The sequence below is a fragment of the Talpa europaea genome (assembly GCF_964194135.1).
Source record: "Talpa europaea genome assembly, chromosome: 3".
In the NCBI taxonomy this organism is placed as follows: Eukaryota; Metazoa; Chordata; class Mammalia; order Eulipotyphla; family Talpidae; genus Talpa; species Talpa europaea.
This window is the reverse complement of record NC_140069.1, coordinates 149,431,424-149,459,321: the sequence shown is the minus strand read 5'-3', so window position 1 is coordinate 149,459,321 and position 27,898 is coordinate 149,431,424. Positions and strand designations below refer to the sequence as shown.

The 27,898-nt window shown below is 45.6% G+C and overlaps 1 protein-coding gene across 1 annotated transcript in view; it reads left to right on the top strand.

Annotated features, from left to right (window-relative positions):
• KMT2C (lysine methyltransferase 2C) overlaps window positions 1-27,898 on the top strand; it is a gene marked incomplete at both ends in the record, with an annotated part of 180,998 nt that overhangs the window by 70,788 nt on the left and 82,312 nt on the right. The window contains 4 exons of the mRNA XM_084230748.1: window positions 682-791; window positions 14,703-14,865; window positions 18,884-19,055; window positions 20,874-20,988. Of these exons, the coding sequence (XP_084086874.1) occupies window positions 682-791; window positions 14,703-14,865; window positions 18,884-19,055; window positions 20,874-20,988 (560 nt within the window). The remainder of the gene's footprint in view (window positions 1-681; window positions 792-14,702; window positions 14,866-18,883; window positions 19,056-20,873; window positions 20,989-27,898) is intronic.

The window sequence follows — 27,898 nt, the reverse complement described above, 5'->3', positions numbered from 1 at the left end:
GACCTGGGGATGAGGTTAGCGATGTTCGCCCTGCGGATGTTCTCTTAGCACAGTACGTGACCCCTTATTATGGTAGCAGTAACAGGACATGGCACTGTTGGTATTTGGACTAAATTTCATTCTGTGGCTGAGCCTGCATTTTGGCAGGCAGGGTCGAGTGCTCTGTCATGGCTTAAAGACTGAGTTGTTGTGACAGCCACGTGCACTCCTGGCATGGGAGGGAGAAGAGGGTGCGTGTGCAGTTTGTTACACATCTCGTTGGTCAAATAGCATGTTAAATTATGTCCTTTATTTTCATATAGCTCCCAAGGCATATTTATGATATGAAACAGAAATGACTAAAAACAGTTCTTTTTTGCTAAAGAAATAATCACTAACTCGGTGGTTCTTAAACTTCGGTGTGTACCTGGAGAGTTTTACGGAAGGCTTCTGGGCACTGCGGCAAGAGTTTCTGAGTCTGGTTCTTAGCTGTGCTCTGAGATCTCATGTTTCTCACGAGTTCCTAGCTAACGCCATGGCCCAGAGGGCTGCCCGTGCAGTGGCCTGCTCTGATTCAGCCTTGGTGTGCCAAGCCGTCGCCCCTGCATGCACTTGAGGTGATTTGGGGTTTCACGTCTTTGCTGTCCGCTTTAATATGTTTAATGATCAGTCATCTGCTCCTTTTCACGTTTACCCCTTTAGGCACTTGTTGGGCCCATCACCGCTGTGTGGAGTGGTCACTGGGAGGGAGCCAGACGGAAGAACCGTTGTCAGTGAGCGTGGACAGAGCTGTTGTCTCAGGGAGCACAGAAGTAAGTAGAGGAAACTAGCATTTACCACACTTAATAGTGTTTGCTGTAGTGGGAATTATTTATGAAATAATTATTGTTCTGCAAAAACCCTTAAAATGGGCAGTTGTTAATTTATATTCGAGAGTAGTCTGTAAAACACAACATAATTTGTTAAGTTGTGAATAAATGTAAATTTTAAAAATTAATATTTTACATTTGAATCAGGCATTTATAGAAATGAGAATGACTGTGTTTTAGGACAAAACAGTTTGATGAAAGTTTAAAATGAGAGACAAGATTTGACAGGTCTTTGGTCCACATTGCCAACTTGCTGCATTTGATATTTTCAAGATTGATTTCAGTATTTCTTTTCAGTCGGGCTGGCTGTTCAGTGTATCTTGGCACTGTCCCCAAGCAGTGTCATGTGCGCAGCCTGCCGTTGTCCAAAGCTTTCTCTGTGATTTTCATGTAATTTTGAAAAATGACACACAAAAAAGAAATGTAACATTTACCTTCCATCTGTAAAGGCAGCCAATCCTGTGCAGTGAATTTGCTTTGCTACCTACAAACTTCCTTTGGTTTTTGACAGGGGTATTTGGGAGCACTGAACTAGCCAATCCAAAGGAATTTTTGACCAAATAAATGGTAGGGGCCTTCATGGAGTGAACGTAGGTGAAACTTGAAGCAGTCTATAGAGACAAGAACTTAGATTTGAGTAACTGCTCAGTTTTTATAGCATTGGACTTACCCTGATTACTGGGTGGTCTGCTCATACAGGTGAGTGACTCGCTTCAAGTTTTGTGTGTGTTTTGGAAATGTGATATTAGATTGAAATGCTTGTTTCCAAATTTTGAGCAACGAGCATAATAGTGAAATCCACAGTCAGGACATACATAAATGTCCAGAGGAAGACTGATGATGGATGAGACCCTTTTCTTTCCTGGACTCATTCAGAAGTAGTTTTGGATCATTTTGTGACATTGAAAAGTATTGTAGGGGGCCTCTCTGGTGGTGCAAGGGGTTAAGCATCGCACTGTGAAGCAGTCCGCAGCCCCTGCGGCATGAGTTCAATCCCCGGCTGGCCAGAGAGAAACCCCCAGGGCCAAGCAGACCTCTCCTGACTCGCCCGCTCCTCCCCTCAGCAGTGTGTTTCAGTCAGTCTGCCTGTTCTGTTCCCCACTCTGTCTCTGATGAATCCTCTTACACACACACCCCACCCCCCCATCTCTGGTCTGTGCCCCAGCTCTTGTATGCATAAATAAATAAATCTTTTTAAAGAAACACATCACTTTAAAAAAAAAAAAAAAGTATTGTAGGAATGGCCGTGAACAAGGTCTCAGGTATACTTGTGGTGCTGGGTTGGGGTTCTCAGTGTTTTGTGAGGGGAGCCTGGCTGTGGGTTGGTGTGGATACCTGTGGGTCATTGGCCTGTTCACTATCGGTAGAGAGCTTGCTGCACCTTGCTGTTTTATACAGGAGACAACGTTTTGTTCTTTAAGTGCTTACAGATAAGTTAAATGAGATTTAGAGACCAAATCCATGTCCCCTGAGCAAAGAATGGAGAGACCTGCCTTCTCTGGACCTATCTCGGCAGTAGTACTGGTGGGCAGACATGGGAGGGCAGGCAGAAGGGCTGGGGGCAGCTGTCTCGGCGGCTCTTTCCCTGGACCTGCACTGTCCGAACCTGATACCACAGCCAGGTGAGCAGCCCAGGTGGCAGCACTGACGTGCGTCCTGCTCCTCAGAGAGAACCAAGGCCTCTCTCCTTGCTGAACGAGACCTGTCCAGGTGCCGGTCCTTGGCTGTGGTGTGTCCCTCAGCTGGGATTGCCTGCTGGGAGTCTGGAGAAGGAGCCTGGAGTGTCCCAAGTGTTAGGAATCACCGGTGTGCTTATCTTTGTGCAGGTTCATGGAATTTATCATTACCCAGAATAACCTCCAGAAGAGAGTGAACCTTTGTGGTTATACATGAGCGACTGGGGAGGGGCAGCCATGAAGATCTGTGGTTTCTCAGAAGGTTCTCAGAAATGCTATTGGACTCAGAATGCATTTTTATTTTGTGCCCAAAGACAAATGTTCTAAATTGTTGACCTTTATCATGTTGCCATGTGGCTGACTGTATTACGATACTTAGCCCTATTCTCAAAGAAAATAAACATTTAATTTACCTCTGTAAGATAAAGCTGACATTTCAACAATGAGAATGTAATGACTTAAGGAAACTTGCTGGGGGTTGACCAGTTTAAGAACAGATGTTTGGAACTATTTCTGTTGAGATTTAATGCCAGAAATAATTTAAATTTGTTAGCAGCAGTTTGTCACCAAAAAATCATGGGCATGAAGTTTTCTGATCTGTTTGTTATTCTAACGAGTTTTGGTATGTTTGAAACCCTTTTGTTCAAAGTAAAAATCAGTATTTTTTATCACAGGAGGTGAAAAGGTAGTTACTAAGTAAATTGGGGTAATTGTGGTTGAGATTAGAAAATGGCTGTGAGGTGATGCGTTCCTTCTACTGAGGACTCCCTGTCTTTGTCTTCTTCTTTTAAAAACTATGACATATACTGGAAAAAACTGCAGCTAGACTCAGGCCTTTCCTCTGAGATGGAGGTGAGCAGGATTCCGGCCGCGTGGAAGGTGGCGCTGCGCTGCTAAATTTGAGCTGTGCACGTCTTTTTTACAGGCTCACTGGATAGTGTGTCTGGCCTTATGTCCATTACCGGCCTGTGTAAATCACACTGGTTGTGTGAATCTTTTATTAGTCTTTTTCCCTCCCCCACCGGGGCTGTAAGTGCTCTGAGGGCCTGGGTAACACCTGTTTGGGTTGTCATTCCCCTCCTGCCTAACAAGGTACCTGGGCCCAGAGGCACCCCTGGTTCAGCGCGGTGCCCTGGGCGGGAGGGCTGGCTCCGGGGTGAGGCACTGCTGGCCTCTAGTGGCGATGGTGCGTCTTGCAGGCACAGCAGCCGCGGGAGCAGGAATCCGGGCAGCTTGTCTATTCCCTGGGGTTGTTGAGTGGATTCTTGACCAGGCAGTTTAGTTTTCTGCACCTTAGATGGTTTCTCAGTGTTTTCCCAGGGCGTCTTACCTATCTTTTCCTGGAGGGAAGAGTGTGACAAACCAAGAACCCGTGATTCAGGGCCGGTCATGTTCCTCCTTCCGTCCTCCCTGCCCCAGAGGGGCCACCGCTGGAGTTCTTTGGAGATGAGGGGGTCTAGACAGAGGGCCTTGAACAAGATTTGAAATGTGAGGATGTGTGGGCTTGGGAGAGGAGAATGCCTGGAGAGCCGGTGGCGCGGTGCATGTGGGGGTGCCCTTAGGTTGCACGGCCTTGTGAGGGGTTTCACTAATGAAGTTTGTTAAGAGCAGTGTTTATTGACCTGAACCTCTCCCGCCTTTTGTGGTTAAATTGAAAGAGGTTCACGTGAAGACGAAAGCATTTAGGATTGCTCCTATAATTAAAGGCCAGTGAATTCCTGAATCTGGGTCTTATATGTGAGATGAGAAGGTAGAATGTTGTAGGGGTCAGTGAGGTGGGAGGTTGCAGGTAGGGGTCTGTCGTTTTCAGCCTGACTACGTAGCAAATGGGGAAATTGGTTTGAAATTGCTCAGCTTTAAAACTCACGAAAATTGTTGGGACCCGATGTCTGGGTTGGAGTCAGTGACAGCAGATCAGACCACCAGTGGAGAACGTTAAACAGAGGACAGAAGACGAGGGGAGCGTGATCCTTCGGTTGCGGCTCAGCAGAACATGAAGAGGTGATTGTGGCATGAGATAAAAATGATAGGAAGTGTACTAGGAATTACTGCATCTGGGTTGATACTTAAGGAGGTTTGGCCAATGATTCGAAATGGGGTTTGTGTTACTAGGGCTTCTAAAAGAATTGTCTAAAGAAAACATTATTAAATGGGGGAGTTTCAGGAACCTTCTTTTTCTGACGTTGTGCGCTAACGTCACTGACACTTTAATCATGTCATGCTGCCTGTCTGGACTCAGTTCTTTCTTTTTGCACAGTAAGAAATTGTATTATCTCTTCACTCTAAAATGCTATAGGGACAGCATCAAAGATCAATTATGGAGTCACTTCATCAGATGCTTAGCACGAAGTCCCAGGGCTCGACCTGGGAGCATGTTAGATGCACCATCTTTGCGTTGTGCTTGTGTGCTTACTGTCCAGAGACGCGTGGCACCCTGTGGCTTGACATAAGCGTGCCAGGCGTGGTGTCTGCAGAGCAGGTATTGCTTCCACTGCCACCTGCAGCAGGAAGCTTGTGTTAGGTAGCTCTACCCCGAGGACAGTTAGAAAGCTAAATATTTTTTTTTTTTCAATGAAATATTTAAAGGCCTTAGAGAAGGGCAGGGAGGTGAGGACTTGAGGGAGTGAAAACCCATCGGGGAGGGTTGTGCCTAGAGGTCAGCCAGTCTTGAACTTTCTTTCCCTAGAGACATTTCCCCTGCTTACAAAAGACCAGCTGATGACTGAGAAGCAGTTTCTGGCAAACTGTACACTTGGGATGAAGATAGGGTTAGGGGCCATTTAATACTGTAGACATGGGTCCCCTAAAACCTGCAAATAACAGCCTGTAGGTCAGATCCGGTCTACCACCGGCGTTTATACCACCAATGTTTATACCAGTATAACTTTTATGTTTTTGTATAGCTAAAGTGTTAGACAATGTAGTTCATCACACATGAAAAGCATAGAAAATTCACAATTCGTTGTCCATAAGTAAAGCTTTGCTGGACGAAGCCACACTCAGGCACTGGCGTGCCATCTCTGGGTCTGCTGCTCCGGTGGTGGCCCATGACGCAGCTGCTGCAGAGGCTGTGTGTGCTTGGCATTGCTGCTGGGCATGCTGCTGACCGTGATGGCTCATCAGCACTGGAGCCTTGCAGTTATGCCCCCACATCATCCGTTTCTTTTATTGCCGGCACACACCTGTCATAGTGCCACAAGGAAGGAGAAGTGCAGGCTATGTGTGTAGCCCCTCAGAGGCACAGTGGGCTGGGTTTTGTCATTATCCAATTAGATGGCCAGGCAGTATGTTTGCTGGGCTGGGGCGGAATTCTCTGCTAGCAGAGTATGCCGCACCTCTACGTCGCTGGACTGAGCCTGTCACACTGGTCTCAGCTGGCAGCTGCAGCCACTCCAACTAGCTGCAAACCACAAGTGGACTCCAAAGGTGATGCAAAAAAAAAAAAAACAAAAAACAGTAATAATATTAAAGCTCATTACTGATCTACTAGCTTTGAATGTTTTATACCAGAATGGTTGTTCTGGATTTTTTTAAAAAAAAAAAGATTTATTGGGGCCTCCCCAGTGGCGCAGCGGTTGAGCGCTGGGTTGCGAAGCTGCCCGCAGCCTCTGCGACGCCAGTTCGATCCCCGGCTGCTCCCCGGCCACCAGAGGAGGGTCCCACATGGCGAGCAGACCTCTCCTGCCGCCCGCTGCTCCCCTCAGCAGTGTACTTCGGTCCTTCTGCCTGCTCTGCTCCCCGCTCTGGCTCTGGTGAATTCTCTCACCCTCCCGCGCTTCTGACTGTACCCAGTGCATGTGTAAACGAACAAACAAACAAACAAATAAATAAATAAAAAAAATACATGCCTCTTTATTAAAAAAAAAAAAAGATTTATTTATTTATTTGTTTGTTTGTTTGTTTATTTATACAAGCACTGGGTACAGTCAGAAGTGCGGGAGGGTGAGAGAATTCACCAGAGCCGGAGCGGGGAGCAGAGCAGGCAGAAGGACTGAAGTCCACTGCTGAGGGGAGCAGCGGGCGGCAGTAGAGGTCTGCGCGCCATATGGGACTCTCCTCCGGTGGCCGGGGAGCAGCCGGGGATCGAACCGGCGCTGCAGAGGCTGTAGACAGCTTCGCCACCCAGCGCTCAACCGCTGCGCCACCGGGGAAGCCCTGTTTTGGATTCTTTTAAATCCATGCACAGGCATATAATTTTTCTTTTACCTTTTCAGCTAGGGGGAAAATTAAAAGATTATAGATAGGACAGGGCAATAAAAAAATGTTAACATGTGGGCCTCCCCTGGTGGTGCAGCGGTTGAGCTCTGGGCTGCGAGGCTGCCCCGCAGCCTCTGCAGCGCCGGTGCAATCCCTGGCCGCCGGCAAGGGTCCCACATGGTGCGACAGACCTCTCCTGCTGTGCCCGCTGCTCCCCTCAGCAGTGTATTTCGTCAGTCTGCCTGTTCTGTTCCCCGCTCTGGCTCTGGTGAATTCTCTCACCCTCCCGCACTTCTGACTGTACCTAGTGCTTATATAAATAAATAAATCTTTAAAAAAAAAAATAAAGTTAATGTATGTTATAAAGTGCCGTTGAATTAAATGGAAAATACCCATATGAATTCATGATTTTTGAAAGTATCTCCTTGCAACGTGTGGTTTATTTTTGACCAAGGGGCCAGACAGCCCAAGGGGTAACTCCAAGCAGGATGCCGGTATGACTGAGTATGTGCACATGGGAAACAAACCCTAGACTTGCCTCGTATTCTCACAGCACACGTGTATTCAGCTACAAAACAGACCTAGAGGTATCCCTCCCTGCTCCCCCGAATCGTCAGCTTTCCTGGGTGTCTCTGGCGTCACTGTGGTCTTCTGTTGCCTCGGGGTCTCGCCGCTAAGAGTGGTCTTCTCAGCTGTGCTGCCGCCGCCTTTCACCCTCTTCTCGGCACAGGCGTGAGCACTTACACACACACGTGCTCTCTGGGCCCAGGTGTCCATAGTCACAGGCGCTCGTGCCCCGCACCCACACCCCTGGGCCCCGGGCATCCACACTAGTGGCAGAAGGGTGTAAAAAAGCCTGATGAACTCATTTACCCTCCACCACCATAGTTCACCCGCTTTCCTGTTGGGCAGTGGGAACTTAGCATTTTGGGGCTGTTCTGAATCATGTCTTGTAAGTGTTCTAGTGTATCTCTTCTGTAGACTCTGAGGAGCAGTAGCTCCTGGAATTTTCATCCAGAGGTAGCTGCCTTCTTAGGACCTACATGAGAGTGATTGTGTAAATGAGACAGAAGGCAGTCAGTGAAATTTGCATTAATTGACTGACTAATGATGAACTCCAGCTCAGTTCTTCTCTCACTCCCTGGCTCTGAGTGTGGCCAGGGAGTCTAACTTTTAAATCACCCATGAGCATTGATACCTGCCCGAAACGGGCTGTCAGTCTTGCACAGGGTCATTCTTGTGGCTGCCTGGCCTGGCTGCTGGGGTGGAATTACACTCTCGAAACCCTGTGTCACAGGCCCCCCTGGCGGCCAACTTGGCTCCTCATGTGCACTTCTGTAAAGTGTGCATTTCTAAGATTGTGTTTTAAGATTATACTCATTTTTATAGATTTTAAGCTTTATGATTTATATAAATTTATATCCACTTGGGCCTCCCTGGTGGTGCAAGGGGTTAAGATGCAATCTATGAAGCTGTCCGCAGCCACTGCAGCACGAGTTTGATCCCCGACCAGGGAGCTACCCACAGGGTACAGCAGACCTCTGCTTTCTACCCGCTGCTCCCCTCAGCAGAGTATTTCATTCAATCCACCTGTTCTGTTCCCCACTCTTTCTGGTGAATCCTCTCACCCCTGCACCTCTGGCCTTTACCCTGCTTCTTGTATGCATAAATACATCTTTAAAATTATATCCACTATACCTAGCCTTTAGTATATCAAAATGCCAGCTATTAAAAAATTTATTTTTGGTCATTTGACTTTCTCTGAGATGTGTGTGTTTTTACCATAAAAAAGTTTCAGTTTTATACAGTAAGATTTACTCATGTTTTATTTGTGGTTATGTTAAAGATTATAGATATCACGGGGATATTTATTCAGGGCTTCTGATTTACATATATCTGTAGCAGCTAGGAATCTGGCTATTTCCTGACCTCATAGGGAGAAGGCGCATTCTCGGAAAGTCTGAGGTTTCGTGTCTTCATTTCTAAGATGGAATTGAAAACATTTATTCACTTCACAGTGTTGAGTAGGGAAGACCATAGGTAATGTAAGCGAAATGCAAAGCAAATTTTTAATGTGGTCGTGGTTAGCAGAGATCGAACCATGGAGGGCTTTGAGGTGCCTGCTCTGTTTGTTCCCTCTCTCTGTGGAATGGCCCCCTTCAATCTGATGGCTGAAAACCACGTCACCTAGTGGCTTTCCTCTGTGCTTGGCCCTCATGGGCCGGCTCACCTGTGCTCTGTTCTGGGTCTCAGCAGGCTCAGGACACCTGACTGCCAGGCCGGCGCTGGGGAAACTTAACTTGCCTTTTCTGCTACCAGCCTGAGGAAGCCGCCCTTTCTTGAATCCTGCGGTTAGACTAGCTGGTCTTGGGGGGTGACCCAACATGCCCACCACAGGACCTGCTTGCTGTCCATGCGGCAGCAGCTCTGGCCTGCTGGCTCTCCTGCTGCAGGTTGGGTGGCACCCCTGGGGGTCGAAGGCACCCCTGAGGGGAGGAACCCATGGTGGAGTCTGCCCCCAAAGGCATCCTGTTGAGGAGCGGGGGCCTGGTCTGCAGTGTTGGGACACGGGTAGGAAGATTCGTGGGCAGCCGCAGTATGGTGGTCGGAGAGGGGAGGACCTCATTCTCTGCAGTCTCCACTTGATTTTGGGGTGTTGTTTATTGTTCTCTTGTCAGCGGAGATTTGAATGTATGTTTAGTAGTATACACACTAGATGGTTAACTGGGCCAGAACAAGAAGAAATCACTCATCAAGACACTCGTTACTTCAGGCCCATTTAGATGCAAAATGATTTGATGGGTGGTTTTTCATTTTACTCACTTCTACTTCAGGCATATCTTTATAAGCAAACACTAGTTCTTTGGCTAGAGACTTAAACACCTGAATCTCATTAATAACATTTTCCTAAATTTTACTACTTTACCTTAGATGATTAACCTTGTAACTATTTGCTGACTCTTACTGGCTTCAATTTTTATTTTATTTTTTTTTTCTGAGAGCGGAGGAGGCCGGGGGTGAGGGCGCGCCGGCGCGGGGGGGCCCCTGCCCGCCCTGCGTCCGGCCCCGCGCGGCCCCCGCCCCACTTTGCCTTCAATTTTTAAATCTAGCTTCATATTTTTATTCTTTGGTCTTGTGTTTTGCATTTTTCAAGCTGTGTATATTTTCCTCTGAACCTCGTTTATCACATCTCAAACACGTTGACAGGTTTCTTACTGAATCATTTGAAAAATAATACATGTTTTTCTTTTGGTTAAAAGACTGCTATTAGGTAACAGGGAGTTTTCATTCTGCTTAGTGGATGATTTGGGGTCTTATCCTTACAGCAAATTTATAGTTAGCATTTTATTAGGATGTATTTGCTTTAAAAAAAAAAACCTAATTTGAAAAATGATCAAATATCTGGTTCAAATGTGAATTTTTTTTAATGGTTATTTATATAGTGAATTTAAATTCTATATACATTTGAACAGACTGTATATGTGTTCTCAATATTTTTAGAATAGAGACATTTGTGTATTTTGTGTAAATTTGAATCAAGCTTGATCATTGTCACTGAATATTTCATGTCTATTTAGCCTCTTCTGAGAGCTCTGTGAAAGTCGAATAATTTATCCATGAATTTATACAGGATGGCATAGAAGTTTGTTATAATCTTTAATGGCTGGTTGGTCTGTAGGAATTTACACTGTGATGTAAGACTTATTTTTAGTGTGAACTTTATCTTTGCTGTTTTTGCTGCTTTGTTGTCAGATCCTATTTTCTTTGCAACCAGCATTATACCCACTTGCTTGTTAATAGTTTTGTTTCTCTTCCTCTACCCCAGCTCTTTATTTTTGAGTTTGCTATGCCACTATGCCCCAAGCTCACTCTCTCACACACGCACGCTTAGCTTATAATTTGTTTGATTTTTAATATGTACACATGTATACATGGAATATATTTGCATGTATATGTGTAAGGTGTGTGCCCATATTTGCGCATTTTGAAAGGTGCTATTGAACTATTTTGTGTTATTGTCTATGGACTTGACTATTCACTCAGCAAATGTTAGAAGTTTAGTTTTAAATACTTTTTGTAGACTTTGGGAAGATACTGCTGTTTTTTTGCTTTTGTATTCAGTGTTGCTAATATAAGCAACACTTCACCTTTCCTTGTAAATGATGTTTTTTTGGTGGAGGGGGAAGGCTCCTAGGAGTTTCCCTTAATCCTTATAATATAAAAAATACCCCAGTGTTGCTAGGTGTGAGACACATTGAAGTGAATCCGGTGTTTTCTGTCTTGGAGGAAATGTGACACACTAACAAGGTGCTTTGTGGGGTGCAGCTTTTAGTGGAGTTGAGGTTGAGGCTCTGTCTTCCCCCCTTATCTGTTAAGTGGAGATTATGCTCAGCAGGTACCAACTCTTATTAGAATAAATTTTCTAGAATAAATTTTAGAATAAAATTTAGAATAAATTTTCTGATTGTAGTCCTATTTAACTCCTTCTGATACTCTTGTAAAACACATAAGAGACCTTTTAGGACAGTTTCTCATTTCGTTTCATTTTGCTATTTTCTCTTCTACTTTTGCTATTTATAGCTGCATTCTGGAGGAATCCCAGCTGATTGAAAGGAGAAAAGTTAGGTAAAAGATTTGATACAGTTTGGTGTGTGAAAAAACTAAATATATTTGAAGTTTCTTAGAGCATTTAGCATACCAGCCATAGTTGATACAGGATAAATACTTGATAATTAATGAGTGGCCTTTGAAATAAGTAAAACTTTTTGTTACTGTTTCATAACTCATCTTTAACCTTAATCCTCTGAAATTTTGTTATTCTGTTTATTTTGTGTTATAGATTTGAAATATCCTTTCTTTTTTCTAGTGAACTGTTGGCATCCGGAGTGTATTCTTTTTTCTTTTTTTAAGATTTATTTATACAAGCACTGGGTACAGACAGAAGCGCAGGAGGGTGAGAGGATTCACCAGAGCCAGAGCGGGGAACAGAACAGGCAGACTGACAAAATACACTGCTGAGGGGAGCAGCGGGTGGCAGGAGAGGTCTGTCGCGCCATGTGGGACCCTTGCCTGTGGCCGGGGAACAAACCGGCGCTGCAGAGGCTGCGGGTAGCTTCGCAGCCCAGCGTTCAACCGCTGCGCCACCAGGGGAGGCCCCGGAGTATGTTCTTGAACTAATGTCAAAAGATACTGTAACACTTTCCTTTTTTTCTCTTTTTTTTCTCCTCTTTTTTGAACGATTAAAGAATGTAGAAATACAAACAATATGCTCTCTAGGAGTTTGGGATGTTGATTCCAATAAATTGATTAGCCCTATTTGCCTTACCTTCATCTCCCCAAATACTAGCTTTCTTATTGTTAGCTGATTTATATTTGTTTGACTTTGAATATGTGGTAGGTGATGAGAGTTAGAGAAGTTGTTAGAGAAGTTCTTTCTGGAAATTTTTTTTTTAAAGATTATTTATGCATACAAGAGCTGGGGTACAGGCCAGAGATGCGGGGGGTGAGAGAATTTGCCAGAGACAGAGTGGGGAGCAGAACAGGCAGACTGACCGAAGTACATTGCTTAAGGGGAGCAGTGGGCGAGACAGGAGAGGTCTGCTGCACCATGTGGGTTTGGATGGCTGGGGATGGAACTTGTGCTGCGGAGGCTGCGGATTGCCTCATAGTGCGGTGCTTAACACCTTGCGCCACCAGGGAGGCTCTGTGAAAAACTTTTTTCTACAAATTTTCTACTAGCGCTTTTTATTTGTTTCAAAATGATAGGGTAGTCTCTAGGTCTTTGCCAAACACCTCGTTGGCAATGTCACGAGCACAGATGGTCTGGGGGATCATTTCAACCTGCTGGCACTTTCTTTTCCTTCCTTCACCCCTGTGTCTTCTGTGTCATCGTGAGTTAGTACTTGGGTTCGTCCCAAAAGCACTCACAGAGGTTTTGCTAATGTCAGGTCAGTTACTACTGCAAATGTGATGAAGAGAACACGTTGATGTTTCTAAAATGATAAGGACAGTGGGGAAGGGTCAGCTTAAATTATTTTTCTTTATTATACACTTAAATATGTCAGTGTAGTTCATTTGCCAAAATTCTTAACACAAAAGACTTGTCCAACTTGCCATATGCTATAAAAATAATGGAGGAACTTGATTTTTTTTTAAATTTAATTTATTTATTTATACAAGCACTGGGTACAGTCAGAAGTGCGGGAGGGTGAGAGAATTCACCAGAGCCAGAGAGGGGAACAGAACAGGCAGACTGACAAAGAAATACACTGCTGAGGGGAGCAGCGGGCGAGACAGGAGAGGTCTGCGCGCCATGTGGGACCCTCGCCAGCGGCCGGGGATCGAACCGGTGCTGCAGAGGCTGCGGACAGCTTCACAGCCCAGCGCTCAACCACTGCGCTACCAGGGGAGGCCCTGGAGGAACTTGATTTTAACAATAATACATATAAAATAATTATTTCATATTTAATAAGTTAATGAAAAATTTTCCAGCAGTTGGTTGGACACATATATTCGCTGTCCTCCCCAACATTGTCTCGCCTGCCTGTGCCGTGCACACATACTGTTAATTCTGGTTCTGTTATGAACTAGCTGTTTCGATTCCTTGGGAGGTCATGGCATAAAAATATGTTCACTTAGGGAAAAGCTGGTTATTCTCCTCTAGCAATGAAGAGAATGTAAGACTTTATATCTTTTTCTTGGTCTTTCCAATGCAATAGCGCTTTAAATAAAAAAAACAAAAAGAATGCATATTAGTATGTGAATTTGTGGCCATTATATAAAACTAAAATGCTGCTAATCACACTTGGATTGCTGAGATGTGACGGTGTGGCGGCGCTGAGGAGGAGCTCGTGCCCATGGTACCATGTAGGCTTACAAGGAAAACGTTGAAATTAATAACGTTTGTAAAATGAGGGTGTTCTCTGGCTTACTGGCAGGGCCAGAACCAGCAAACCCCGTGACAGGAGCCTCGGTTTTCCCAGATTGTCCATGTGACGTCAGTTGTTGCGCCAGGGTTGTTCACAAGCTGCATGAGCAGGTCAGCGACCCACCTGGCACTGAGAACCCCGTTTACCAGGGTCTTTCTGTGACACAGATGGGAAGACAGCACGACCCATCTCCTCTGCTCACAGGTCTCGGCTTCTGGTAGAGTGTGACGCTGCCTTGTGAGCCGGCCAGGCCTCCCCTGGGGCTGCTGTGCCGCAGGCCACCTGCTGAGGCTCCCCAGAGACAGCGACACCCCAGTGGGCTCAGCAGAGCAGGGAAGAGCAGGGTCACCCTCCTGAGGAGGGCCCAGTGAGGAAACGCAGCTTGTGGTGGCTCCTCTGCCTTCGGCCCTCCCGGCCGCCTCGGCTGGTTCTCGTGGCTTTGTGGGGCTTCGTGCTCCGCTCTCACCTCCCCGTGGGGCTGGAGGGGCAGGCTGGGGCAGGGCGTGGGCAGGACAGCCGGGACCATGCTTGCCTGTGAGTTCCTAGCCCGGATGATGCCGGGGAGGGCATGGCTGTGGTGAGGTGTGTGCCCGTCCCTCCAGCAACTTGCCTGCCTTTTGTCCGCTTGGTCTGTGACTGACGAGTTCACGTCACAGTGGCTTTTCAGCAGGTGGAGAGGGAGAGGTTTTATAAATGCTGTGCATTTGTCTGACCTCTGGACTGTGGAACTTAAATATCATCAGAGTAACCCTTCAGGAGAAAGGTGCTGCTAAGCCACACTACTAACAAAGATGTTCCACTGTACGGCTTTGACAAGGGTACTAGAAAGAAAAAGCCCCATGAAGCTGACGTTCTAGCCGGCAGCAATGCCTCGGAACAGTGTCGAGCATTGAACTGAGAGATCTTTGGGTTCTCTGGCTTTCTGTCCCTTAACCCACGCCCTGCAGAGCTGGCTCGTCCCTGCAGCAGTGCTCACGTGAACCTCCCCAGCCCCACGTTGAGTGTCTGTTGAGTCAAGTTTCCTAAAGATCCGTCTCTCCTTTGCCCTACAGCGCTGTGCATTTTGTAAGCACCTTGGAGCCACTATCCGATGCTGTGAAGACAAGTGTGCCCGGGCCTACCACTACCCGTGCGCCGCGGGGGCCGGCACCTTCCAGGACGCCAGGCGCTGCTTTCTGCTCTGCCCCGAGCACATCGACCAGGCCCCCGAGAGGTGTAAGTGCGCGCGCGGATGCCTTGCGTTTTGTTCTGCCCTACTGGAAGGTGATGGCACCTCACCTTGATAACACCAGGGGTCCCCTGCCGGGGCTGGGGGCTGGTATCAGCTTGCCGCTGACGTTAAATCCGCAAACATCATTTCTTTAAAAATTCAAAGATAGTTTGTGTGCTGTGTTTTTGTTCTCACTTTAGAAACATTATCTAAGTAATGTGGAAGGACTCTGGGGCCACTGCTCACACACAGGTGTGTTCCAGACCCAGCCCACCGTGGGTGTCTGCTGGCGGGGACCCGACCCCCCAGGGAAGGCCCGTTTGCAGAGAAGGACCTTTGACGGGGCAGGAGGTCACACTGCCCGGAGCTGCAGGGCCAGTGCGCACAGCGCCCGAGTGTGCACGGTGGAGCCAGGCACTAGGAAGGGAAACCACCCAGTTGGAGAATTAGAAAGATGATCTGCTCAGGTGTTATTTCAGGATGTGTATTAATAGAAACTCCGGACACCTTTGAAATACTTGGAAATCGCATACCAGGCCCTGCTGCTCACGTGGCCATCTTGGGGCTGCTGCTCCGCCGCCCACCTTGGTTACCTGCAATCCTCGGTTTTCCTGTGCCACGTAGCATTTTGTAATTAAGTGAGAATGTTTAAATAATTGAATTTTATTTTATATGGAAAATTATAACTTCCCCTACTTTATCCTTTAACAGAGATTGTTTCTTTCTCTTACTCTGCGAATCTCCAGTGAGCATGCCTGCTTGGGGTCTTCCCCTACTGGGAAACTGAATTTCCATTCTCATCGCGAAATCTCTGTGACATTTTATTCAATCTTTTTCATGTCACCTCTTAGTTTTCTAATTGTTAACTCTTACCTGTTTCTTAGCAATGTTGATAAAGGCTCTTTTCCTGCTCTGGGGAACATAAATATTGTTCCTTCAGCTGAAACTAACCTCAAGTGCTATTAGAGTTCCTAATCATTATTTTTATCTTTATCCAGTGTTATAATTTCATCTTCAGTTAAAATTATTTTATGTCTGTATGCTAAGCATACTGCCCCTAATCACGATACACACGTAAATTAAAGGAAAGCAAACTGAAATTTCAAATTGTATTTAGGCTAATAAGAGATTTAAACCTTTATAAACAAGTGTTTTGGATTGTATTCTATTAAACCCTGGCCATGCTATGAATTACTTCACTAAGTTCACAAATTATGATGTCAGTCATCAAAGTTGATTATATTCTGCTTGGTTTAATACGCTTTGCCAGTCAAATGAAAACATTGCTGGGTATGAAACAATCTGAAGTGTAGCAGCCTTTGTACTAAGTTCTGCCTTAGACATCAGTAAACATCTTGCAAACTTTTATGTAACTGTTTCTAATGTCAGAAATTTTATTATTTAATGTACTAAAAGTAGTACTTAATATTTTCTGCTGAAGACTGTTCTAGTAGTGTATATCTCATTTACATGTAAGAGGTCAGACATCACTTTGTAAAATAAGATAAGGGGCAGGAGGCGAGGTGGTCTGCTGCCAGGCGGGCGCAGGTGGGTGCTGGCAGCACAGGGCTGCAGGTTGCACTGAAGTTTCTGGTGCCATGCGCTGCCCCTTGCAGATTAGGGTACTTGCACAGCGGGGATGGTACACCAGACATAAGGATGTTTGACTGTTGGAAAATCAGGGAGGCTAAATGTGAAGGTAATGGTGAGAACAGACGTCCAGCATAAGCACACACTTGTTAGAACTAAGCCACACATTTGGCTCCAGAGCATTCCAGCCATGGACACAAAGGAGGGAATCTGAGCAGTCACCTGGTTAGTGGTGAAATGCAAGAATTCACTGGATCCGGACACTGGATTGACACACAGTGCAGCAGTGGAAAAAACTACACGTAGCTGCCTTGCAGCATAGAAAAACAAGCCCTCAAAGTAAGCCAGCGGTATACAGTGAAAGCCCAGTTGAGTCCCTTTCCTCGAGGGTCCTAATCATCTAAGCACACAGCGGTCTGATGCTTATCCCAGGGCATAGGAATATAGCAGTGGGGTGTGTGACAGTAAATGTGAGTGTGCGAAGTTCTCCATGAGGTCTTGCACCCGTCTCTACTTGTCCTAATTGTGTGCCAGAGCACCAAGTGCGTACCTGTGTTTTAAAAATGAGAATAGCTTGACAGCATTATTATAGTGGTTTAATGATAGTAATTAATGAAAGTCATGTAGCGTTAGACCTTGTATGTATTAATTGCTTTACGAAAAGCTAGTTATTGTACCTCTTACCTAAGATTCAAGTCAAACATGGACCTCTTTCGAAAGAAGCCCAACAAAGACTGCATTTTGAAGAAGGTGAAAATTTCCATAAGAAATAATTTTAGGGGTGTTCTGTCATAGGTCAATGGTGGTTAGGGCCCCAAAGTTATTTCCTCTATGGATGCAAGTGTACACCAGCCTCACCAGCCTCATCAGGAATTTAGCATCAAGTGTCTGTTCAGGAGCCAGAGCCAGATGGACTTGCTGAGCGGTTTTTGCCTCTCAGGGAAAGTGGAAGGGCATGGAGCCTGCCCCGCAAGATCAGACATTCCAGGCAGAATTCAGAGCTTTTGCCCAGGCTGTGGGGGTGTGCCAGGCATGGTCATGGACAGACAGCTGGTCACTGTGCCGGGCAGGTGCTGTCGACTAGGGGATGGCCAGGCCTGGCAAACAAGGGAAGGGGTTGGGATTTCATTCTGTGTGCAGTGAGGGGCTTCACAGGGTTGCAGCTGGAGGATGCTGTCAGCTCACTCCCGGCCCCAATCATCGATGGCATCCCTCAGCTTGTACCCCTTCACCTCATCCGGGTGTGCAGCTCCAGCCTTGTTTCCCTCGTTTCAGTCTTACATGCTCTATCTGTTTTTGCAATTCCCTCAACTAAGAATGTTTTTTGCCATTTTTAAAGGACTCTAAAAAAGTCTGTATGCCAGATTTCTGTGGTCTGTAGAGTCAGTTTGCCAATTCTATAGGAAATACAAGGGATAGATTATTACTGTTTAGACATATTTGATTGGAAAAAGGAAGTGGATAAAAGAGGGTTTATAGCCAGAGAGAACTGATGAGATGTGAGAGAGAGCTAGAGAGAGAAGACTTAAACACAATTTAAAACACTTTTAAGGTAATCCACCAGTCAGACCATTTAGATGAGAACATATGTGTCAGTTATAGTTACATATGTCATCAAATTGGTATAATTTTAGATTACATTATTTTCTTTATTATCTTGTGATATGCGTGAATTTAAACTGTGTACTTGACAAGGCAGTTTATATTTAACATTTATTTTTTGCTTTAGATGGTAAAAGGATTAAACAGTGCCATTTCTCCTAATCCACATTTAGGTATACATGATGTCCGTAATTATGTAGATTTCAACGCTTCTACAACAGACAGGTCATATAGAGGAACATTGACTCGTGTCTGACGTACAGTATTTGTGTATAAGATGTCGTGTTCACCTTTAATGTTCTCCTTCCTATTTCCCAGTATTAGAAAACTTTATATGATTTGAATAAAAATTAGTCTGCTTGTGCACATTTTAATCTAACTGATGTTAACATTTCTTAATTTTTGTCTCTGATTTTGTTCATTTCACAATATATTTAACATCCAAATAAAATGTTTGTTTTGTACTGCATAGTGTTTCTCACTTGGTATTTTCCTGGTTGGTTCTCTCCAGCAAGCACAACTGGCATTGACCAGGTGCTCAGCATGCTCACCTCGCTAGTGCTGGGGAGACGGAATTAGGTAGGAGCCACTGTGGCCTCCATTAGCAGCGGGCACAGGTAGTCGCCGAACCCTCTGAGGAGATTTGATGTGACTAGCCCGAGGCCATGGCAGTTTATGGAGGCCTGATTCTGACTGAATGTCAGTTCAGTGTGGACGACTTGGAGCGCCTGGAAGATTCCCAGGCCAGTTTCCTTGAGTGATTTTGAAACTGTAAAGTCAGGTCAATATCTGATTCTCATAAGCGCTCTCCTTGTTCCACTGTGACCATAGCGAAGGAAGACGCCAACTGCGCTGTGTGCGACAGCCCGGGGGACTTGCTGGACCAGTTCTTCTGCACCACCTGTGGGCAGCACTACCACGGGCTGTGCCTGGACATAGCGGCCTCACCACTGAAACGGGCAGGGTGGCAATGTCCCGAGTGCAAGGTGTGCCAGAACTGCAAGTAAGTCCCCGTTTCCACCACTGGGTGTGCGCTGTGCTGGAGGGGCTTGTGAGCAGGGGTTGTGCCCTGCGCATGGTGCTGAAGAGCGTGCGCTTCCTGTGGGGCTCCCGCTCACGCCTGTGTCATGTCTAAACTAAAACAGCAGTGGGTATTTCTTCATATCTGTGTGACTCTGACACAAGTCTAAAGTAATTTAAAAGGTTTACATTTCTCTGGTGACCTAAAAAGCGAACTGAAATTTGCTGAAACTCTTTAAATGAATTAACAACTTAAACGAATAAGCATTAGCAAAATAAAGCCACCTCTTCTGAGGGAGACTGGGGAAGAAATTTAGCAGGAGAATATACTGTCACTCTGGAGATAGTTTTCAGAGTGACCTGAAAAATCAGTGATATCTTTAATGTCCATTATAGGCAGAGGCTCTAGAAGTGTCTGAAATACAGTGCCCTTCGGGTTCTCACATGTTCCCCGTGGCACCTGGTGTCCACAGTGGTTACCTCTTCAGTCACTTCCCATCCTTTGGTCATTTCTCCATACTCTACTGAGATTTTTTTTTTCTCTCATGCTACTAATTACAGCGTGCTGATTTGGGAATGTCACCAACATCTACAGCAGTATTTGAATTGATCACAATGCTGAGGACTTTGTAACTAGGAGGAATTAGGCCCAGCCTAATGCTGAAGTCCGTTTTATTTCTAGTTTAATTTGATCACAATAAGCATCAATATCCTAGAATTATGTGGAATAATAGCCTCATGTGCTTTGATATTTGGGTAAAAATTAAGATACCATTCAATATTGATTTGGTGCCTTGTTTCTTGGGAAAGAATATGAGAAATTCCTAAAAATTGCTTTTCCTCTACATCTTTCCATGTAGCTGAAGAGCTGAAACAGGCAATTTAATATGTAGAATATGTTAAACTGAGTAAGACATACTAGAGGCCAACTAACCCATGTTCCTTTTCGCTTCCATTTATCCTCAGTTTTTTTTCAGAGGTTCCTTTCTCTCCTCTTCATGCATTCCCCAGATTTTCTTTCCGCCTCCTCTTGTATTAAATTTTTGGTATCTAAGAGTGATGAATAGCCAGGAATCAAGGCAGAGATCATGTTGGGCATTGGGGAGGGGGGGGCGGTGGTGGTGGGAGAAGAGCTGGTAGGTAAAGGTTTTAGGCTTTTAAACCTAACCTTTCTTAATGATTATGACAAATTATTCTTATGCCCATTTACTTAGCAGTAATAGCTTAATGGATAGTAGGCGCTCCTCAAGCAGGATTATATTTAATTCTCCCAGTAATCTTTGATTATCATCCCCATTTTATACCTGGAAACTCGACTAAGTCGTTCAGGAGCCACACTGCTAGAAGTGCAGCAATTTGAACACAAGCTGAGGTCTGATGCCAGATTTGGTCTTCTCAAGCTAGAACAGCATCTTTGCCATTTACCATGCCCCCGCCTGGCTGGTTCCTTGCCACATGGCGTCAGCTGTCAGCGATAGCGCCTTCCCGTGAGCATGGTTGGACAGGAGATGTGTACAAAGATTCGTCATTTCTCTTACCTTAACCCCTCATTCATCGGAGGAAGCCGAAAAGACTTAAAACAGGTTCACCATAGGGAGCATTCAGTAAGGGGAACACTGTAGAGGCCTTTGGGAGTTGTCTGTCTCAGCCCCTAGGAGTGCCTCTGTCAGTAGCTGTTTACAGACAAATCACACACCAAGGTATTTGTGAACCAGGCAGTTCCCAGGACCTGTTCTTTTCATGACTACTTATGGTGCAGAGTTGGAAGATGAGGCATCATTCATGCTGTCTTATTTTTTAGACAATCGGGAGAAGACAGCAAGATGCTAGTGTGTGATACGTGTGACAAAGGGTATCACACTTTCTGCCTTCAGCCAGTTATGAAGTCCGTGCCGACCAACGGCTGGAAATGCAAAGTAAGTAGTTTGTTTTTTTTTTAAGAAAAATATCATGTGTGTGGTTCTGCTGAGGAGCAGACCAGCCAAGTGCCTATTTGAATCTGCATTGCCATCAGCTCTGCAAAATGGCTTTGCTGATGTATCAGTGGCAAACAGGACACTCACATACTTAAGGCCTGTAATGTAACTTGACACACATGAAACCATCATCACCCTTAAGAAAATGAACATGTCCTTACCCTTCAGTGTCCCCAAGGAATCACTCCCTGTGGACAGTGCGCACGCACACGCACACACATAGTCATACACCGTCACACACACTCACCATCAGTTGACACAAGTATGGTGCTTTGTGGATCAGCAGCTGTCTATGTATGATTTATCTTAAGTCATTCCAGTAACCCTCTGAAATAGCATCCCCCGATGAGGAGACTGAAACACAGTGGTAGATTTTTCAATTTATTTAAAATCCAGAGTTGAAATGCATTACATTGGATTGGAGGTGATTTTACAGTGATCTTACATGTATGTATATTTCTGTGGGCATGTGTTTCCGTCTATACTTGTATTAAACATTTGGAATCATTGTATCTGGGTATGTTGTATCTCCCCTGTAGTAATTTTTGTGACTATTGACTTAGTTTTTTTTTTAAGATTTATTTATTCATGTATACAAGAACCGGGGTATAGGCCAGATGTGTGGGAGGTGAGAGGATTCATCAGCGACAGAGCAGGGAGCAGAACAGGCAGACCAACTGAAATACACTGCTGAGGGGAGCAGCGGGGAGACAGGAGAGGTGTGTTGGGCCATGGGGGTGTCTCCCCAGCCGACTGGGATCAAACCCAGGCTACAAGAGGCTGTGGACAGCTTCATGGTGCTGCACTCAACTGCCTGTGCCACTAGGGAGGCCCTTGACTTAGATATTTTAAGGTTGCTCTTGTTTTTGAGCATTAGACAATATCTACAGACTTCTTTTTCATTGCTTAAGCAAGATAGCAGCTCTTGAAGATGACTCTGCAGTTACTTTTAACCTCCAGCTATTCCTTTAGTCACTGGCCCTCCCTCATCCCTGTTTTGAACTCATCTTATGACCTTGGGGTGCAGTGTGCTGGTCTCCAGCTTTCCCAGGGTTGACGGAGGCTCTGACCTCCATACACTAGGCAGAGGTGGTGCAGAATTAAGTAGAGAACAATAAATGTGATATTATTTGTCCATGGAAGCACAAAAAAATTGGAATTTTTTAAGTGCAAGTAGAAGATAAGAGTAACTCAGGTTTGCCTTTAATTCTCAAGTGACCAAATGCAGCCTTTTCTGTGTGAAGGTGTTCACAGACAGTGTTTACTTGGACTTTCTGGGAATGTTCTCTAGGTGTCGTCAATCAGAGGGACATGTGCTTCCTTTGACATATGCATCGGTGAACTAATAAACTCCAGGTTGAGAGCTGACCAAGGCCCAGTGGTGAAACAAATCGTCCCAGTTGACTGACTGACTTGTGGAGGTGACTTGGTACCCACACTCAGGCTACTGTCACATATGCGGAGTCTCCGCCAGTGCTTCGTCCTACCAGGGTTTTCTGTCTACACTGGCAAAGGAATATTTCTTGCTGTGATTTTCATTTATTAGGGTACAGATCCTGAGAAACAGCTCTGGACCCAGGCCATCCCTGTACACCCTCCGTGGGAAATCTTAGTTTTTAAAATCTGAATCTTATAAACTGGACATGAAGCTATGCATGCATTCTTTTATCGACAATAACTATACTGACTTTTAAAATAAATAGAATTTAAAAGTGAATATTAATTTAATCTAACAAGTAAATTTTCTTTGAAAGTAAATTGCCAACATTGGAGGTAACAAAAATATTTTCTCAGCATGGATTCAGTGTGAAATCTTTTCTTTGACTTTTAATAATGATGTATAAAGATGGCCTTTGTTATCAGTATTTGTATTAAAAACTATTTATAATGCCTTGACTGTTTAGAAGTTCAGGACAATCAGATCTCAAAGCACAACAACGAGCCCTTGAACATAGGTTGTAACTGGAAGTCCGTGTTGAGTGGGGCGTGAATGATGGCTCCCCAGCCCTCGAGCACCTCATTATGTGCTGCTGAGGCGCTGCTGGGGTGATGAGGCCTTCCCCCATCCCAGGCCACCACGATTTTACTGTGTAACAAACATCTGGAGTCTTCCACCTACCTGTCTTTGACCACATGTGGGACTGACGTCGTCATAAACACAAATGCTGGCAGGGGCAAAGTCTGCACAGGGGCACCCCAGAAGGTTAAATTTCACTTATTCAGATTGGCGTTTCTGTGTAATGTCCGGTTCTCAGTTAACTGACTGCCTAGGAGAATCGCCCTGTGTGCTCCCCTGCAGGTCCCTGGGCGGAGCTTCGGCCCTGGGGCTGCGGGCTGCGGGCTGCGTGCCGCGTGCCTTCTCGGCCTCTCCTGGTGGAGTCAGGCGCCCGCGGGCCTGGCCGCCTCCGGGCTCTGCACCTGGCAGGTGGGCGGGGCCTCACGGCGCCGGGTAACTGCCGGCAGGTGTGAGCGTGGGCCGGGCCCAGCGGGGCGCGCGGATTCGCTGGGGCGGCGGCTGCGGGTGCTCCGGTTCGGTCTCCGCTCCTCTGGCCCCGGTTGTCTGTCTGCGTGCCTGAAACAGGACGTTGGGTTCGTCATTTCATTACTTTCCTACGGATAAAAGGGTATTGAAGACTATAAATGCACTGTTTGTTGTAGCTTTGGCTGCATCCCAACTTGTAGCTCTATCCTTGTACTTCTGAGCCACTAACAGATTTCTTTTTCAAGATTGTGCTTAATCTTGCTCATTTCTGCTTTAATCCTATTTAGTCATGTCATTTTGTAACAGGGTGGTCCCCAGGAAAGGGGGAGGTTCCAGGTTTTAAGCACTGCAGTTTTCTTCTTGACACAGTTTGGTACTTGAAATAGTGACGTTAAGGGGTAGTATTCTCGTGTACTAATTTTATTTTGAGACCGGATCCTATTTCCTTAGCTTTTCACGAGTTAATTGGACCCCCTCCTTGGTTATCGATAAAGTGGCCACTATAATTTCCATGTCAGTTTCTTCTTGTGTCTCACGTTTTTATTAAAGTTAGTTGTTCGTGGTTGGTTAGGCTGGCGTGTTAATATAATGTGCTTTTTATTAGTATAAAGCTGCTTTATCCTGTGTAATCCTTCCTTTTTTGGACCAGGTCTTCGCTTTGCCTTACAATGTGGCCACATAGGGCTTTAGTTTGCCAGATGAATGTGAGCTTTTCACATTTTTGTTTTTTATTTTGGAGCCTTAAGAGTCATTTTAAATGTGTCTTTTGAAAAAGGCTTAATGGAGTTAACTATTTAGAATGATGGTTATCATTGAAATGCTTGACTGCTTTAGTGCAAACTTTTATTTTTTCTGTTCCTTTTATTTCTTGCAATGATTTGCAATTCAGAACCTTATTTTATGAATGTTGTTATAAAAGTTGAAAATACTTTTCCTCCCTTACTTCCATTTGAAAACTAAGACATGGGAATATTTTTTGTCTTTTGTCTCCTTTAATGAAATTAACACAGACCATAAACTTTGTCCTTATTTTTGCAGAAAATCAATTTCCTCTAATTGCAATCTCATTTAACCCCAGTTGTTTTGAGTCTTGGATATGCTCCTGTTAAAATCATTATAAATTTTCTGAAATCCTACGTACCTGAGACACTGTTGTCTTCACACATAGAAACCTGGTATAGCTCATGTTGTGACTTTTTTATATTCTGCATAGGTCTCCCCCCCCCCCCCCCCCCCAGTTTTCTCAGCTTACTGTATCATGGATGAAAACTTTTTTTTTTTTTAAGTTTAGTCATTTTTTCTGGTTGAAAGTTTTTGAAAGTCTTTTGTTTTTGTCATTCTTTGGAGGATCTCCCAGGATGTGTCTGATCTTGGTTCTGTGATAACTGGTGTTGTCTGGAACTCCAGCGCCACTGGCAGGCTTCCAGCCAGGCCCGTGGAAAGGCTGGAGAAGTGTTGCTTAACTTTGCCTTAAAAAAAAAAAACAAAAAACAAAAAACCTTATTTATAGTCTTAGGTAATTTTTATAACGCCTATATAATTTTTGTTTGTGGCTCTTCAGTACCATCTTTGCCCTGGTTTTCCTTCTCTCTGAAAATGCCTCCGGAATTACTGGCTTGTTTCTCGCGTGTCCTCTGAGAACCTCGCCCTGCGTGTCTTAGTCCCGTGCTGTTCGCACACGGTGGCGGAGCCCTTCACAGCATGCTGACACCGCTGCTTGCTTCTTTTTTGTTTAATTTCTTGGAAGCGTTAGAATGTGGGTTAAAGATCAGGCTGTGAAGTCACATTTCCGTTTCTCCAGGTTCTCTTAAGGGTCTGTGGCACACGTTCCTAAGCCAGTTTTCCTCATGGAGAGAATGTTAAAAGTACTGACCCCGCCCTAGGGGTTTGGGATTTGAGACCCGGGCTGAAGTGCATGTCCAGATAATCCTCTTGGGGGAGACACTTCGGGGTGTATTTCCTAGTAACGGATATTCTTACACATTCAGCACTGTTACCAACTTCATACATTTCCGTAGATATGGTATTGTTATCTGATCCATTCGGATTTCGCTTTAGTCCCATCTGGCATTTCACCCCTTCCCTGAAGCTTCTGGGATCTAGTCTTGGGGGGGCTGTCCATTTTCTTGCCTTGTCTCTTGACTCCTAAGTGCTGGTTTGTCTGTTTTGACAGAGTTCTTCATTATTCATTACACTCCCAGGATGCCCCCGGCCCCCTCCCCACCCTCACCCCCCTGTAGGGGCCCCATGTGTCTGTGATTTGTGGTTATGTAGCCGGGGTGCGTTACCTTCCTCAGGTGATGCCAGTTCCCATTACCTGATCTCCACTGTGGTTTATTCTCTTCAGGTATATCTTGTAAAACAGTGCTGAGCAGGCACTTTTAAGACTCGGTAAATCTTTTGCTCCCAGAATTCCCTTTGAGATTTTAGGACCACTGCAGGTGTGTGTTTTTACCTGGGGCTGTAAAGCAAGGTTTTCCCAGCTCTCGAACACCCTTTCCTTTTCCTGATTCAAAGAGACCGCCTCTGCTCCACATGGTGGTTTCTGTACACATTGTCTGTGTTGGCTCAGGAGTCTCTGTTATTTTAAGTAACGTAATAAATGCTCAAGTTGCTCCATTCCTTCCAGCTGGCTCCCACGTCTGTGTGGCAGCCCTGTCCATTTACTGGAGCTCTGCATGCTTGAGGGCGGGTGCTCCCAGCTCAGGCTCCTTCCCTGTCGGCTGGGCATCGGCTCCCCTGCAGGGTGGGCTGCAGGCGATTCCCTGCAGAGGCATGTTGCTGCTGCCAGGTCAGCAGGCTGCACAGGACATGTCTGCGTGTGTACACTCACACACCCCAGCACTGTGCACCCACACATGTCACATGGTTCGTAACTGCCCCACTTCCCCCTCCCCAGTGAGGCCCCCACTTCCCTAGTGAGCATCCTGGCCCCAGCGCGTTCCCTCAGTAGCACAGCCCAGCAAACCCCTTCAGATTGGCTCTCAGCACTGGGTTTTATCCCCTTTTCTGATGCTAGTTTTTTCACTGTGTAGGATAGCAACATGCTTTCAAAAGTTACATAAAAAGGTCTACTTAAAGAATGTACATAAAAGCTCATTAACTCACTTGTTTCCTTCCTGCATTTTTTTTTTGTAATGGGGAGCAGTTGTATTGTTATTTTCCCTTTCCCAGCAGTGTGTTACATAGGCTCTTTTTTCCCTTGGTAAAACCTGGCAGTCACTTAGCAGTTCACAGACGACATCTTCGTGCCTCTTTTTATCATTATTTATAAGACAGCCGCGCCGCCGCCCTGGCGTCTATTCAGTCGGTGTCCCTGCGTAGATAGCTGGGTCGTTTCCCCTCTGTACCTTAATGTTTCTTGTTGGGGTGAGCATGCACCCCTAAAGTGGGGCTGCGGTCTTGGGCACGTGTGTCTGCTGTTTGGATAGAGAGAAAGGCTCCCTTGGCAGGGCCCGGCACCCTGCATTGCACCAGTGATGTCTGAGAGAACTTCGCTCCCTACATCCCACGTGCTGTCCTGTTCACCCTTGGAATTGTTGCCTGTCCTGGGTGAAAAATTGGACACCTCTGTGTTTAATTTTCTCTCTGTTGCTTGAAGCTAGTCCCTAACAGGTCAGTTTTACCTATCTGTGAGTTTTCTGCTCCCGCGTGTGACTTCCCTCTACCTCCCGTGCAAGAGTAAATATATTGGGTGTGTGCGGCCTTTCCCTGCCTTACATGAGGCCTGGATTTTCTTCCAGTTAGTCACGTGCCAATGTTATTTTTCTGTCTTGCAAGTTTATGTAGTCAGGTTATTCATTCTGTTGCTTCTGGATGTTTTTACTTAAAATTAGAAAGCCTCCCTAAACACTGGGGTTTCTGGAGTGCTTGGCTCTTCTAACGTGTGCAAGGCTGGGGTTTTCACTGTGCTCTCTGATCTGCGTGAGGTTGATCTTCGCGGGGGCTGGGAGGTGCCTTTTTCCAGTTGGCTGTGCAGTTGTGCAAACAGTTCACGAAAAGACCGTCTTGCCCCATTTGCTCAGGTTTTGGTTTTCTGGTTTCTCCCTGCGCTGCCCCTTGACTTTCCTGGCGGGGCCTTGCTGCAGGGTGAGCTGGAAGATGCTGCAGTGTCAGAGGTGCGGGCCCCTCAGGGCGACCTCTCCGCAGAGTGGTGGTTGTTAGGAATGGGTTTTCTTTTCTTTCTTTCTTTCTTTCTTTTTTTTAAAGATTTATTTATTTATGTATACAAGAACTGGGGTATAGGCCAGAGGTGTTGGGGCGGGGGGGGGGGGGTGAGAGGATTCACCAGAGACAAGAGTGGGGAACAGACCAGGCAGATCAACTGAAATACACTGCTGAAGGGAGCAGCAGGCAAGTCAGGAGACG